This window comes from Pomacea canaliculata, linkage group LG6, assembly GCF_003073045.1.
Source record: "Pomacea canaliculata isolate SZHN2017 linkage group LG6, ASM307304v1, whole genome shotgun sequence".
Lineage (NCBI taxonomy): Eukaryota > Metazoa > Mollusca > Gastropoda > Architaenioglossa > Ampullariidae > Pomacea > Pomacea canaliculata.
Genome location: NC_037595.1, coordinates 26,655,890 through 26,672,415, shown reverse-complemented (window position 1 = coordinate 26,672,415; position 16,526 = coordinate 26,655,890). Strand labels below are relative to the sequence as shown.

The 16,526-nt window shown below is 36.9% G+C and overlaps 2 protein-coding genes across 9 annotated transcripts in view; one reads left to right on the top strand and one right to left on the bottom strand.

The window, feature by feature from the left end:
• Positions 1-1,462: 1,462 nt before the first annotated feature.
• Positions 1,463-7,784, bottom strand: LOC112567072 (28S ribosomal protein S35, mitochondrial-like). Its single transcript, XM_025243617.1, has 9 exons — positions 7,585-7,784; positions 6,456-6,538; positions 5,927-6,046; positions 5,482-5,602; positions 4,911-5,050; positions 4,355-4,464; positions 2,906-2,975; positions 2,492-2,611; positions 1,463-2,104 (listed from the first exon to the last, which is right to left on the bottom strand). The coding sequence occupies exons 1-9, from the start codon at positions 7,745-7,747 to the stop codon at positions 1,904-1,906; spliced, it is 1,128 nt and encodes a 375-aa protein (XP_025099402.1). The 5' UTR covers positions 7,748-7,784; the 3' UTR covers positions 1,463-1,903.
• Position 7,785: 1 nt separating this feature from the next.
• Positions 7,786-16,526, top strand: part of LOC112567070 (protein phosphatase 1 regulatory subunit 12A-like) — a 61,615-nt gene continuing 52,874 nt past the window's right edge. For 3 of the 8 annotated variants that reach the window (XM_025243610.1, XM_025243611.1, XM_025243607.1), the window contains exon 1: positions 7,788-8,073. In XM_025243610.1, the coding sequence (XP_025099395.1) occupies positions 7,828-8,073 (246 nt within the window). In that variant the 5' untranslated portion in view covers positions 7,788-7,827. Of the gene's footprint in view, positions 8,074-16,526 lie in introns of all 8 variants that reach the window. The other 5 variants (XM_025243612.1, XM_025243609.1, XR_003099741.1 and 2 more) reach the window with 4 other exon arrangements.

The window sequence follows — 16,526 nt, the reverse complement described above, 5'->3', positions numbered from 1 at the left end:
TCCACATTTTGTAAAGTTTGTTCTGCTCTTCCCCAAGTCAGACTACATTTAGGAACTTTGAAGTGCACTGTGATATGTAATCAGTAAAATGATTTCATTTGAAGAAAGTGTTGACATTTTGAATGTGTTCACCAATATACTATTTTTCATCGACAGGATTGTCGTAACTCATAAACCTTCATTTTTAAACATGTTAGCGCCTAGCACTACACCACACTCGAGAAAAGACAGCTAGCTTATATTTTATGTTCCTCGGAAACGTCTCGCTCCCACACAGTTCAGTTATCTGATAAATATTTTATATGAAATCTTATAAACTATAATACAGTGCTTAATGCAACAAGATGCCGCAGACATGACTAACCAATACTAGACAGACTTGGAGAACCAGTGTCTGTTTGAATTTCAGTTGTAACCAGTCAGGTGCAGCAACAAGTTCTTGACACACAATATTGTGTTTTCCAAAGGGCGTAGTTTCAAGCAGAAGATGTAACTTCAGAGACGTCACCTCTTGACCTTTCCGTTCTAGAGCAGCAATGCTGTGGTGGTGATGACAATGAAAATAAAGGCCACAATATATATAATATTTTTGCGTTTATCACTAAGATGTGTGGCGTCTTTGCCATTTCAGCTTCGTCACCTGACTCCGAAGGGCACACGCACACCGAATGGGAAATGGCATCGCCAGTCTGCTTCCATACCAAAAAGTCACGACAGTTCCGGTTCAACACTGAAAGCAGCACTTGTTATAATGCTGCCAGCGTGTACGTGCGTGTGTGCATGACTGCGATCCGCTATTTTTTTTCCTGCTGTGCGAGTGCCAACGTCATTAACTGTCAGCATGGAGGTTGCTTCCCTCTCCCAACCCCAAAGCCAAGAATCTTGCTACGCCACTGTAGCAGACACTGTCAATCCGTCCTGACGATCTGACCTCATAATTTGTAAGGGAACCCTAGAGTCAAACTCTTATTTTGTGAGGGTACCCTATGAGAGGAAGAGTGGGGGTGGAGAACAGGGGTGCAAGGGAAGGGAGCAAGCAAGCTGAACGCCAGCTTACACCACCACAAAGAAGTTTGATCTTCCCCTTCGCTGGAAACCAATTGCCCTCTTGCCCAACATGAGCTGGCAACTTGACAACCACATAAAAATTGTCATATTGCAAGAAACAGTTAAGTCGGGGCGTGATGAAGTTCTAACAATAAGAAAATTTTAGGATTCAAGAACAGGATAAGATAACTATGCCATCACTGATTTAAAAAGAAGAGTGGATAATGCATCATGTTGTTATAAGCAGATTATTATACAATGACATACTTTGCTTTATGACAATCTCCACTCATTCCAGGCCGTGATATAGCCCTAGTTGCTGGCACGGCATAAACATAAACAAATCCACTCAAATCTCTTGAACTTGCACAAACTCTGATGTCAATAAAATCATGAAGCAGTTGAAACAGTGACACTGCTTGTTTATCAAATTTAATAACTGTATTAATGCACACACCACACAAGCATTTTTCACATGCTTCAGCACCTTGCCTTTTCGCAATAATCTCATCTGCTTTTGTAAAGAACTGATTGGTGATATCATTTTGTTACCATAAACAAGCAGAACAGAGAATAACTGTATGCTTTGCTAAAATAGTATCAGGGGAAAAAAAAAAAAACCCACAAGAAATACAGTGCTGCATTGCTCACCTAAGAACTGTTTCTGTAACATCTCCATATGGTTATCTTAATATTTAAACTGTTCTTAACACAAAATGCTTCTTCCCAATAGACCAAAAGCAGTGATTGACTAAAAAAACTCTGTACAGAAGCGACACTGCAATGCTGAATGTACATACATCTACACTTTTATTCACCATATGCTCAAACCAACATGCCTATCTCCCTTGAGATCTCAAAGTGTATTACCCTTTATATTTAAAAGTTTTCGCACACTATTCCCATATCGCTGGAGAGATTCCTCGTCCTCTGAACCATTCAGCATATCGGAAACTGCATCTCTATACTGCTTCACCTCTTTTTGGGCCACCAGACTGTCCTCGGAAACATCATCTGGAAGATACTGGAGCTTCAGATGTTCTGGAGCGCTACTTTTCTGCAATAAAAGAAGTCATGACAACAAGGCTACTCATTTGAGAATGATATAATTTCAACTGCTTGAGAAGAAGGCTAAAGAGAATGAAGCTAAAAATGTTGAGAATAAATAATCTACAGCTTCCATCTGGGTCTGATTAACACTTAACAACATAAACTGTCCTGGTAAATAACAATTTCTTAACTGCATAAATTCATGTATCATTTATAAAGTTTAGCAATTACTGAGATAGCCAACAGGGCTATACCAATTTGCAAAATATATGATAAAACTAATTCCATTCCTTTGAACCATTAAAATCTAACTTTAAAAAAAAGAGAATGTAAGAAACCTAATATCTGACTAATTTCAAAATAAACATGTCGCCAGATATGCCATGTTTCTTACTTTATCAATGGACTTGATTGTCTGCAGTAAACTGACTAAAGTCTTCCTGGATTTACTGATGTCCCAGAAATACCTTTCCATATCTTCTTCACTCTTTTCGTCTTCCCATTTCTCACGTTTCTTTTTAGCAATGAAAAACACAAATTAATGCATACATATGCATATCCCCAATTCTCCAGTAGATGCAAACATACATGAACACACACACACCTTTTATTTGCCTTCTGGCTTTTATAAAGCATTTATTTAACATATTGTCTCTTATGATCCAACCGTTTTGTTGTAAAATGATGAAAGTCCCTGCAATTGTTCTTTACATTTTCATAAAGCTTTGCACTCACAACTTTGCATCTTATGATGGTATGTTTTAAGCTTGCTGAAAAACATAACTTTCTAAATCATAAAATGTCATACCCAAGATTCATGGTAAACAGCAGTAAGGAGATACATTGCATAGTCAAAGTTCTGCTTTTTAACTGGACACCTGCAAAAATAGAAGACAATTCAAACAGGCATGCTTGTGAATACAGTCAGCCCTCGGCATTCACGAGTTTCACTCACAGTTTTGATTATTTTCAGGTTTGCTACCAATAATAAAATATTGATTTTGTTTAGAGCTTTTACAACATGCTCACAATTTTTTTTTTAATTTCCAGAAGTCATAAATGTTTAAAATATATTATTCATCTGGTTTACCAAACACAGTACGTAGTGCGTTAAATATGGTCAATGACGAGTTAAGAATTTCAAAAGGGGGTGGGGTGAGAGAGAGAGGGTTATTTCTGGATGTTCCACATTTGTGAGGGTCCTATACTCTTAGCGCCATCATTTACTAAGGGATGACATCATTTCTTTGACATTCAATAACAACATTGACAATACTATTGCTAGTAAAAGCACTCTTTTGAATTGCCCCTGGGGATCAATACAGTTGTATTGTATCACCAGATGTCATTGCTGAAGCATGTCGATCCAAAATCTAACATACAGAACATGTAGTACAGTAAACAGTCTGTGAAAAAACAGCATGAGCTTTAGATCAGGTAAGCAACAATGAAAGAAGATCATATGTATCATATATGTAGCCTTGGACTCAGAGTAATGTCCCTTTGACTAGAGGGAACTGATATCTTTCTTTGTCTTGTTTGTAGATAAAAGCCTTCTCTTGATCTGTGCTTTTTTGTTGTGCAGTTACCATTCTTCAGGATTGTTCTTGGCAGCACCAGACCATTTTCACCTACACACTGCTTCCTATTGACTTACCACCAGCTTCACAGACTGCCTGCAGAAGATTATAGCAGTGTTTCCACAATTCATAACACACCAGACTAAAGTGATATATGAACGTATTTAGATTTCTGACTCATGAAGGATAGACAACAGCTGAACATCTTGAATGTATTATATTGGTGGATTTGCACTGGTTCACGAGGGTTTGTGAACTCATTATGGTTTTTCAGAGGCATTCTGCTGGCAACCCTATAAAACTTCTACCTATTAGATCCACTCTATAATTAGAACTGGGATGTGGATAGGAACATCTGCACCCTGGATTACAGTTTTGCAAATAAATTGTGCAAGCAGGAAACAATTTTGGCGACACATCTTTGCTGCCAAATGGCATTTTATAGACAACATTTTTGCATTATGTTGTATGTGTGTTTCTGTAAAGTTTCATGAGCTTGCATATAGGACAGAGATATGGCGCTGTCAGTTAATTTTATTTTTATGCCTAATCCTTCAAAATTTGCAGGTAAAACATTTTTTAAAAATGACAATGCTTTGTAAAAGTCATACAACCATGGTTAGGCATCTGACAATATCAGACGAAAATAATGCAATAACATGTTGATGTGTACTCACCTATCTGTGGTAAACACTACTTCATCTGTTTCTTTGTTGTAACGATCTCCAACTAGTCGCAGAAACTTGTCTTTTGCATGGTAGTCCAATTTAAGATCATCAAGATGAATCTAATATTAGAAAAGGCAGTTTACAATCTTCTTTGGATGTTTATCACTAAGCAACACTTTAAAAAAACACTGCTTATTAATCACCTAATAAACATACTTAACAGCCATTTAGTATTACATTTTAAAAAAGCCATAACAAAAATCTTTATCTACATATAATTATAGGATGAGACAGGACCTGGGGTTGGATAATGTGAGGAATGCAAATGCTGTTTAAAAATGTTTGCTTCACTTAACTCTTTACAGTTGAATCAAACACATAGAGTCCGCTCCATGACTAAGCAAGAAACTGTAAGCTATAAACAGTTAAATGATATGAGAAAAAAGAACTAGAAAAATTAAGTGTAAAAAATTTCACTGGCTGTCATATTAGCTCAGTTTAAACACAAGGACGCACGCATGCACATAAACGTACACACAGAAGTTGTTTGTACATATGTGCTCACCTTTACTGTAACTGTCCGTGCTCGGGGGTCTCGAATTGATGGCCCAGAGAAAATATAATCGCTTGATTCTACTTCCACTGGGAAATGCTTCCGACAATTTTCATCTGTCTCCAGACCTTTTGGCCACTCAGTGCAAAACTCTGTAACAATAAACAACTTTAATCAACTACCTCCTTTGTACAGTGTTCCACATGCAGTAGTAGAATTTTAAAATTATTCTTTTAACATGACTAATGGTTTGAAAAGAGCAAAGCATTTTAAAGAATACTTCGACAACATACATTCCCCTAAAACTTTTTGCAGTATATTTACAGATTAAATAATATCAGCAATATAGTTTACTCTTTGCTTGTTGCAAATGATTTCTTTTTTTGTAATTAATGTTTTATATTGACTTCCTGATGTCAACTTCCTCACTGTTAAGACAAAACACACCAAATAAAAATAATCACAACCTTCTTTTTGAAATCTCATAGTTTTCAATTAAAATTTTATAATTTAACTAGTCATCTATCCATTCAGAAATCTGATAACAAACATAAATTTTGATCAGAAAATAGGAAGACAGTACCTCGCAATGCTGTGCAGTGCTTCTTCACATGAGCTGGAGTCAAGTGCAGGAAGTTTGGGATCTTCATCAACTCTGCATTGGCATATTTCGAAGGAGTAACGCCATCATTTTCTGTTATTGTCTACAAGAGAAAAAAATGTAAAAATATTGAGTATAAATGTATACAACTTTTTGAATAAAACATAAACCAGCCTCATTCATAAACTGTGCATTTCAGAATACATGTATTTAGGAGAAAACTAAACAGTGGAGGATTTTAAAAAGAAAAAAAAAGCTGTATTATTATGATGAACATTCAGCTATCAACCATCATTTGCTGATTTTCCAAGTTAAGCAAGCTGGAACTAAGAAATCATACCATTATGCACAGTCAAGCAAAGTCTTGTGTAGCAGAAATAACACATTATTATTATTCTTTGCTTGCTCAGCTAATAGTTTCCTGTACCTGGACCAAACCCTGACGGACAGGAAGGGGAACCACAGACCACTTGAAAGTTGTTGCTGCAGGCCACACATTGGTCCAGTCTTGATCTGTTGGCATCTGCTGAAAGCGAGGAGGTGGTACCTGAAAGAAAAGAAATGTCCTTTATTAGATTAGTTTTTTAAAAAGTCTAAAATCCTTATAGACACTAAAATACACTTAAAACAATTTTGTGGCTGTGATTTAATATTATTTATGCATGAGTGTAAAGTCATTTGTTTGTCTTTTAAAAGAAATTGTTATATACATATCTTTATCACAATATTTAATTTTCTTAAAATCTAGTAGCAGTCTGAAATTATAGTATTTCAAAAACTATATAAGCAAGTAAAATTGATTTCCTTCTTGCACAATGATCTGGCAGAAAAACATAAACATATATATATATTTTTAGCTGATTAAATTCCTCCAAAATGTGTGGCAAGAGTAAATGACATCAGTATTTTTATTCTGTTATTTTTAGCTTTTATCTGCATGAAATCAAGATACTCACTGGCCTTTTCTTCTTAAGTACACGCTTGGATTCACTCTTGGGCTTAAGACCAGCTATCTCAAATGTGCGAAACTCTTCTTCAGCTGAAAAAGAAAAAAACAAAACAAAAATAAAGCAAGCAGGTTCTAAGAAAAGTAACTCAGAGAAGACCTAGTTCTGTCATTCATATGCTTACACTTTAGCACCTTTGCGTTTAATTTAATGCTTTATTGTATAGGCACAAAAATAGTTAACTGAATTAAAGCAAAGCTAAATAAGAGTAGCCATTAGTAAATAAAATAGTTGATAAATCCAGGAAAAGAAAACCATAACCTAACTTCATAATTTGCACATCCAAGTAACAAATGCTGGTGATTTTACTAGTATTTTTGCCTCTAGTACAGACCTGGGCAAAGGCCGGCCCGCGGGCCGGATCCGGCCCGCCTCCTGTCTCTGACTGGTCCGCCCGCCAGTATATATACTATGTATACAGTATTGGGTAAAACTGAGTTAACTATATTAGTCCGGCCCTCTAAAAACATCCCAATTTCTCATGCGGCCTCTTGGGAAAATTAATTGCCCACCCCTGCTCTAGTACAAACACATGCTGGCTTGTTGAGGTACCATCATGAAATCAGTTATAACAAAAAGGCAAAAAAAAAAAAATGGGTGGACTCTGTCTCTATTCTGTAATGATAGTTACATAACAAATTGTGTTATGTAATAGACAAGACACAAATTTTGCTCCTCCTTGCAGGAAAAAAAAAAAAAAAGAAAACTCAAGTAGAATCCTAACGAGGATTAAGAACACAGATTTTTGATTGGTAAGTGGGCGTCAATAAATGAAATCCTTTGCTTTACAGGTGTAATGCACTCCAACAGGAAACTATTCATATATGCTTAATTTTTTTATTGCAACAAATATCTCCAAGTTAGGTAACGTGACTGTTAAAGTGAATTTGTATTAAAAAAATTACCCACAAGAAAGCATCATATTTGATAACAATGATCTGTAAACTTAACCACTTTGAACTAATTACCCAAATGAAAGGTCTTATGACACACTATAATATACATACTTTGCTGGTATCATTATTATTGATGGTTTGTATTGCTATCTATATATACTTGAAGGTGTTCGTATATGCACCTTGCTTCAAGCTCTTTTCTTGTCGATTTCTCACATATGAAGGTGACGTCCGAGAAAAAGTACGCGTCTGTGTTCGGCTGTCAAAAAAACATGCTGGTCGAAATGAGTTTATACATAATCGTTTCCAGCTGAAGTATGACATGCTTTGCACACACACGGCCATGTTGTTCTTGAGTCGCAAGCTACTTCCGGTTGTGGCCGACAGATGGCGTTCAATTCTTCGGCTCAAAGTTGCAGACAAAGATGGCGGACGATATAATGGCAAATGCCTTGAGAACAAGGCACGATCAAATAAAACGTTGGGAGGATTCTGACACTAACAGAGAACCAGATGCGCCGAAGTTGCGTGTTAAAAGAGTTAAATTTCAAGATGGGTGTGTGTTTCTTGCAGCGTGTTCTAGCGGGGACAGAGAAGAAGTGAAAAATTTATTGGAAAGGGGCGCAGACATCAACACAGCTAATGTCGATGGTTTGACTGCACTTCATCAGGTAAGTTGTGCTTACACTGCAGGATACCTAATCTTAACATTTTCTTAGAGGTATGTACCATTAATCATACTTCGGAGCACTTTAATTTAGTGTTGGGCATTTTCATCGTAAGATACCAGAGAATGACCTCTGAAACTACCTTCCGTCCCATTCAAGCACCAACCATCGTTTGCCGATTTTCCAAGTTAGGCAGGCCGGAACTGAGGAATCGTATCATTTATTTCTTAGGATGTACTTAATTTTAGTCATGCAAAATCATCGTTAAAGGTTTGCATCTGTGGCATGTATTTGTGTTGAAGCAGAATCTGTGGGAAGTGTTACAGGTTGCACGAGAATGTTACCGAAGAGAGATGTCACTATTTAGTGGCATAAGGGTCACTTAGTTTTTACTTTCCCACTCACGATTCTTTCTCGAGTGAAAATTTTGTGCATAGTCGTTGAAGTTTTGCGTGTAGGCAAATAGTAATCAGATGTATCCATCTACTAATGCGTATGAATTAATAAATAATAAAAAACAGAACCCTGCCTTGTGTTCAGGGTAACAGATTTTTGTGACTTCAGATGTTTTCAAGAACTATTGATGAAGTAAGAATATTGTCAATGATTCATAATGATAGCTTCGTCATATTGTCACGTTTTTGAATCATAGGACACCATGAAGCTAAGACTTTACATAAAACCTCCGGACTACAACACTAGGTGATAGATGTAACATTGAGGCATGATCATAAGCATAATGTTTGAAAAAAGTTTTGAAGTGACAAACTTGTGTTGTTGATGACTATGTGTTAATGGTCTAATGTGTTCAATTGTTACAAATAAGTTTAAATTGCCTAAAAGTTTGACAGAATTGGTGATGAGTCAGCATCCTAATATTTCAGTAACAGACAGGAGTGGCACATTTTTATTATTGTTAAGAATTATCAGATAACATAAATGAGATAACAGGGTGACTTTTTAGGCAGATCTAACATTTTTTGTTGTACATAAATGTACTATACTAACTGTTGTAATGGGCTAGCCATACTCTGTGGCAGTTAATTTACCAAGGACTTAGCTGGGTTTTTTTTTAACGTCTGTTACGCTAACTGCATCAGCTTTCACTTAAGTTATACCTTTGCTTTATTATGTGAGGTTTATGTCGATGTCAGACACACAGAAGCTTTCTTATCAACTTTTTCATACATAAAAGTACTCTTAGAACTCACTTGCCTTCATAAATTTTATGGGCTCTCTTGACGCATGGAAAGAACATACCAGATCTTTCATAACACAGCTTGGATCCTAAAGGAATGACATTTTATCAGCAGCTTTTCTTAATGACTGTTCTGTTGTAGTTAACTCATTCTGTTCTTGTGTGTGTTTATTTCCTTGTTTGTTAGACTTGTAGCAAGTTGTGAGTCATAAGAGGGTTCCCTTCAATTTTGAAATAGATGCACTCAGATCTTGGCTGAAGTACATGAGCAATTTATATTTTCATTTCCATGTACAAAAATACTTGTATGTGTTGCTCACCATCAACACTTAGCAGGCACTTGTATGTGTAAACACTAATTGTATGTTGCTGTTCAGGAATGATGCATTGGCAGTCTCTCAGTGGTTGTAGTTACAAAATTAAAAGCAAAAAGCAGTTTTGTCAAGTTCCCTGGCAGGTGTTTTGATGACTCACATAGCCCATACCTCTGCTTCTGTGGGAGTTTTGGGGAAAGTATGAAAGCCAAATGCTGTTTATATATTTAGTATTCAAAAAGTAATCAGCAATACTAACTGATCTTTTACAGCTGTCATAAAGACATATTATTGTACAGTATTATTGAACTTCTTAATCTCAGTCATTGTAATATCATAATGCAGATATTAAAGGAAAGGCTTCTTGACAAGTTTGAAGATACAACAATAGAGAATCAAACTTGCAGATAATAGAATGATAACCACTCAAAATGTTTTGAGAAAATACTTATATCTTATAGTCAGAAAGTATTGAATGGCTGGACAGAAAATAAGTGAGCTAGCACCAATTGTATCCCAAGGAGCTGGTATTGTGCACTGTGCGGCTGTGCAAGTAATCACAGGGCAGCTTTTTGTTTATTCATGCCCATTGCTTTAGCCCAGAAGGTTATCCTTGAGAATTAAAAATAATCTTTTATCAGAGGTGATGAAATATTCAAGTTGTGGTAGCTGCTTATAAATGTAAACCCCTCCTCCCCCTCCCTGTACTGCTTTTCTTATGGAAGAGTTGATCAGTGGAACTTTAATTGGTGTCAGTTGGTACTGTTTTTGGATGTTCACAAGCAGCACTGTGATTATAAAGGAAAGATTGTCTGGTCACGGCAGCTGATAAATGCTGTTGTGATCCTCTAATCAGAATGTAAATCATTCTCTCAGTGCACTTCATAAATGTTTATTCCAGAAACCTTGATGATTTGATGAAATTCATTCAAATGATAATAGTTCAAGAATAAATATATTCATTCCAAAATATTTTTCTAGCATAGATCTGTCTCTAGTAGAAATGACTACTCCAGTCTGTATAGTTTCTGGTTTTCTCTGGAATCTTCCATTTTGTTTATTTGCTTATCGTTTAATTTCATTATCATTTCACATATGATTAATCATAATAAAATAAAAGTTCACTCTAGTCACTTCACAAATTACAGAAGGTGATGTGACGCAGGTGTAGGTGTTAAGCCCAACAAAAAGAAGATGTCAGATAAGACAGAAATACTACAGTTCTGCTCCATCCAGTCAGATGAAGGGACATCACTCTATATAATATTATACATCTTTATATATTATCTTTAATAATGCTGGATTTAAAAGCAGTCTTGCACTTGGCATACATTCTTTACAGTTCCAGTGTACTAGATTTCTGCTTCAACTCTCCTTTAACCCTGATTGACCATGGTACATAGTGACAATCTTCACCATCTCTCACAATCACTGTTGGTTCTAATCCATTTTCTGTCCCTCTGGATTGGAATAAAATAGCTGTCCACTCTTAAATGCTGTCTGCCCATTTATTGTTTGCTTCTTCCACCTCAGTAGACTGTCCCCTGTAGCATTTTCTTTAAATGTCCTGAATATCTTGAGATGTGTCCATACCTCTTTAATTTGTCCTGTTCAGGACAGGAGAGCTTCGTAGATCACAGTAATTTAAGTCTTTTTCCTCATTGTGATACCAGCTTTATACAAGGTATAAAGAGATTCCTTTATCATCTTATCTTCATGACCTGTATTATTTATTACTAGGCTGCTGTCGGGGTCAAAGTTTCACTTGCATATAGGAAAGAGATTGTCAGGGAAAGCATTGGTCTAAATTTGGATTAAAGAGTGTTTGTTTTTTGCTTTTTTTTCCCCATTCCACTAGGAATGTTAGGTGTTAGTTGTTTATTTTCCTGTCTGCTCTAATTTTAAGTTAGACTTAGGCTCCTCATAACCCCTCCCTCACCAACACATCTACAGTACCATCTGACCTCTCATTCTCCATCAGTGCTGAAGCACTGCACTGTGGAAACACCTTCCTTCCAGCAAATGCCAACCAGCCTCCCTTGGCAGATGGCCAGGTCCAGGTGTGCTTGATGCCATCTAGGTAAAATGCACTTTTGTTAGTTTGTAAGAAATAGTGTTTTCTTACACCTCTGAAGCTAATTTCCTGAAACAGTTAAAGCCCCCTATCTTAAAGTTGTGATAAGGTAAATATTACCAAAGCTTCTGTTGACTTTAGTTTTGAGCTAATGTACTAATACTACTCCTAGGGAGACAATAACTAGTTTCTAGTAGGGCCTAGTTCGGGGCATCTACAGAGCTACAATTTAGCTTCATATTTTTAGCCAACCCATTCTCCCCTTCCACCCACCTGCCACCACAGTTAATCTCATGCTAAAATGAGTTCTTTTAACTCAAACACTTTTCTTCTACCCTTTAAAAGTATTTTTAAGGGTCTGTATGCGCAGAAAATATTAATTTATTTTCTATTTGTGAAGGAAAATGGTTGAAATAACAGGAGTCTGCATATTAAGGTGTGAAAGAGATGGGTGAAACATGCTGTCCGGCTGAAGTGTAAATTTGTATAGAGATTTATTGCAGCATTAACATCAGGCTTTGAGTACTACAATATCTCACATCAAGAAAGTATTATTGCATCCACCCCACCACTTTCTGTTGATTTAAAAAGTGATATTAATTTTTTTCTGGATTATAGCACCTTACTGATTGTAAATTGGTATCGTTAATAAACGCAGTGTGTTCTGCCCTTTTTAGCTGCCCATATCCTACTTTTGTGAAAGGATTTACAGGGATGGGAAATACTTTAATACAGATGCTGCAAAGGGATGTTATTTTATCCTCTTACACCTTTTTGTTCCTGTGGTTATGAACCTATGCGAGTGCATGAGCTATTCAGCATATCCTGCTTTCATCTGTGACATGCATATATTGTAGCACAATATCTTAACAGAAGCCATGAAGTAAAATCTTTAGCTATTTAACTAATTGCATGGACAGTTTAGTAAAGTGAAAAATTTGATTAAAATGGTTAAAACTGTTATTTAATCAATCAAGAATGAACAAATGATTATTTTACAGAATTGAGAACATTTACTTTGACAGCTAAAATTTAATTATTCATCATTTCCAACCTAGTGAAGTTCATGTCTGCGGATGGTGGTAAGCTAAAGGCCTTATCTACTGAAAAGTTGTCTGTGCATCAAGAAAGTTAAGAGTTTAATGTGAAATATTGAGGGATAAATATTAGCATGCCACATTTGGATGACACCTGTAATAGTTCAGAATTGATAGCCTTCAATGAAGATTAGTGTATCTGGCATTTTATTTGAATGATTAATAAGTTTATGGAGCACATCATTACACTCTTGCTGTGCTTGCAGCACTAGATATGATTTCTTCAGTTAAACTTTCTGGCTTTATAGAGAATTATAGTAATTCAACAATAGCATTGGCAGGCCCCAGAAAATTAGTACAGATCACATTGACCACAGCATTGTGGCTTCATTATAAGAAGAGTGGTTCACATGTTTTCTTAATTATTCAGCATTAAGAAGAGTGTGTGCCGAGCAGCTATGCATAAACTGCATCAAACTTCAAGTAGTTAAAAGGTACATAACAACAATTGAGTACCCAGTAAACCTGATTGTTTTGAAAGGTGGGATTGGGTAGGTCGTTTAGGGTGGCTGGTCTCTATATGGGGTCTCTTCCTGTGCTTATTGCCAAAATCCTTAATAGCAGACAATGCTTTTTGTGGGTTTTTCCTGGCTAATATTTAGTCATTATATTTTACATTCAACCCTGATGCCATTAGCTTTCCACCTGGTGAACAGATGTAGACTAACTTTCTTGAGTTTGTGATGACCTCTTGCCTGAAACTTTATATTTGTTGTGCCTGCATTTTATTGAACATCTCTCACCCCTCATAGAATATAATGTGCAAGCACCTGTAGCTAACCCATGCAGCTTCATGCTATTTCTTACAGTCCATCAAATGTTTTTTTCAGTGAAGCAGAGAATAGGAAAAGGCTTGCTTCAGGGACTTGCCTTATGAATTAGGTGTTTGGACTGCTAAGAACCGCTTATAAACACACAAAAAATCTTAAGTTTAATGGAGGACATAATTGTGAGATGAAGTCTTCCTAAGGTAAATGTTGATCCATGATAGCTGGATGTATGATTGTTTCCATCTTTTTTTTTCACTGCGCTGACATTTTAAGACAACTGCATTCCTATTCATTTTCATGACCCCTGATAATAAGTAATACCTGTAGAAACCTGTTTTATTTGTATATCTCAAGACTCAGTGGGTATTTGGGGGAGGATAGGCGTGATCAGGATTACCCAGTGTACACAGATACCAGGTGATGTTTACAAGGTATGGCCAGCAGTGACGGTGTAAACATTTCAATTCAGTGTGTGTGTTTGCATGCATGATTTTTCTGGTATGTAAAATTAAAAGAACTTGACCTGTTCCATTATACCAGTGCTGTTGCTCATTGCTGTATTCCACCTGGTATTGTTCCTTGCTGCAATTGTATTCTGTTATTGACATATGCAGATGTAAACAGTCTTGCATGCTGGAGGTATCTGATGTGAAGCTTATGTGTGATGGGAGTGTTGAAGGTGTAGGTGAGTGATTCAGTTGCAAAAGTATGATGCAACTGGACTAGAAAGTAGCAACACAAAAACAATTTTTGGAGAACAGCGTGGAACAAGTGAGAGAGCAAGTCTTGCTCACTGTGTTATTTTTCTAGGTTACTTTGTAGGAGAAATAAGCTGACCCATGAGTAACCCTTGCCTAGGCACAAAGACCTCTGATATATTGTAAGGCTTGTGTATGAGTGAAGCTTCTGTTTGAGCAGAGCAAGGCGCCTGTGAGCATTAGAAGGAACATGTATCAGGTATCTGGGAGGTGGGGAGGATGGGCAGTGGGTCAGACAGTGCTGTTTTTGTTGTGGCTTCCCTTAATGGGAACAGAACCTGAAGAGATTAGTCTTGGGTCAAGACAGTAATATATTTCCAGAAACTGTATGTTAGAAACTGCTGGAAGAGCTGTAACCTTACGTTCACAGGCAAGAAGGAAACATTGAAAAGTGGAAAGAGTTGCTCCCTTTTAACACCCCACCCCCAAAAGTAGGCTTGAAGATTGTAGTGGTGTGAGAAGGCTAGGCCTCCACCTACGCACATAAAAGCCTTTCTGAAACTCTAATGACCAAACTGAAACAGTGCATGCACAGGCAAGCAGGCTTTTCTTTACATCTCTTCCCACCTCCACAAAACTGCTGTTGTAAGAGGAGTTGCAGCAGTCTGTTGGAGGGTTGAATCACACTGAAATGTATTAAAATGGTCAGGCATTTTAAGGCATGTTGCAGCACTACTTCCCAACATAAACATGGTTGAAAAATGTCTCAAGTCATTTATATGTGTACATAAACCTTGTCTGACAGTGTAATGTGATGCAGGTAAAAAGTCACTGCACCTTGCACTAAAGTATTGCTTGGGGTTTGAATTTGATGCTTGGGTCAGGCTTTGAATATACTTCCACATATGGAAAGAGCTAGTCCATTTTATGGCCTTGTATAATTATCCTGCCTTTCTTGTTGGTTTTATTGTCAGATATTGCAAGGGAAAGTAGATTCATTGCTACTTTTGAGTTTTTTCTTAGAATATAGCATCAGATATAAACCAGACAAATCAATCCTAAGTTTTAGACAGCTTACACTCTTTTTTAGGGATACATAAGGTTTTTTTTGCTTACAATAGATCTTTAGAGCTAGTATTTCTGGTAAGTTCCATTGACATTAGAAATTAAGACACATATAGAACTGCGAGGTCAGTCAGTGGAGTGAGGGCAGAAGCACTGAAACCTTCATCATCCATTATGGGAAGTGGTGGTGGTGGTAGGGGGTCCTGTTTGTAGATATGCTGCCATTTGTGTCCCAGAGATGAAAACTGATTATGATGAAGAAATAAAGAACACACAGAGATAATGCTAAGGGTTTTTGTGATGGTAATTTGAGTGGCTTCAGATGGTAGTATTTATAGTGTGAACTCTCTTTGCTCTTCTCTGCTTTTTCTTTGGAGTGGTCTTGTCTGGAGTTATTCATTTACTTGCAGCCAGCTTTGCTGCTTATTTGGTCATCTGTAAATAAAGATCTTGCATTGCTTGAAAAAAGATTTCCAAGCTGTTTGCCATAGTTGGAAAATATAAAAACAATGCATTACAGTTTCTTGTTCCCTGTGGCTTTCAGTACGTACCACATCCCAGTGCATTAATAGCTCAGAATGTGGAGTAACAACACAGAAAAAGGAATTAAATCAAAACTTTTCCATGAGTGAAGAAGTAATGAGTTCAGTCATCAGTCATGTTATACCTTTCACCCCAAAAGTACTGTGCAAACTTTTGATTTTATGACAGTTTATCCCCTTATCACATTGTATTAGTACAGGTGGCTTTCCGAACAAGCAGCAGCCTTAGAATGCCACAGAGTGAGACGATTTCTTCTGGGCTGAAATAGGTGAAGTACCAGACCTGAAGTGCTTGTGCTACAACCTATGAGTAATTCAGCAGAGCCTTACATAGCTCAGAGTTTGCGCTACACAAACATGCTGTTCACATATCCCAAGGGTCATGTTTTTAGACACCTCAACATCCAGGGTGCACTTTTCAGTTACCTGCTCTGAGTGCCAAAAGGCTGACCTGAATTGTTTTCACTGTGCCTTGCCGTTACCATCTGCGTGAGAATTAAGAATTAAAGCATTTTCTTCCTAGATGGTAAACGTTTTATAATGCCGTTGCTGATTTTGAAATGGGTTGAGGATTATGAATCCTTGGCATGGTGAAATCTGATAAAAGGGGTAAGGGAGTGAAATGACTTTTCAATAGTTCCTTCCTGTCCTGGTCATAGAAATACTCTTCTTGTGGAACTTCATATTCACTCTTTGGT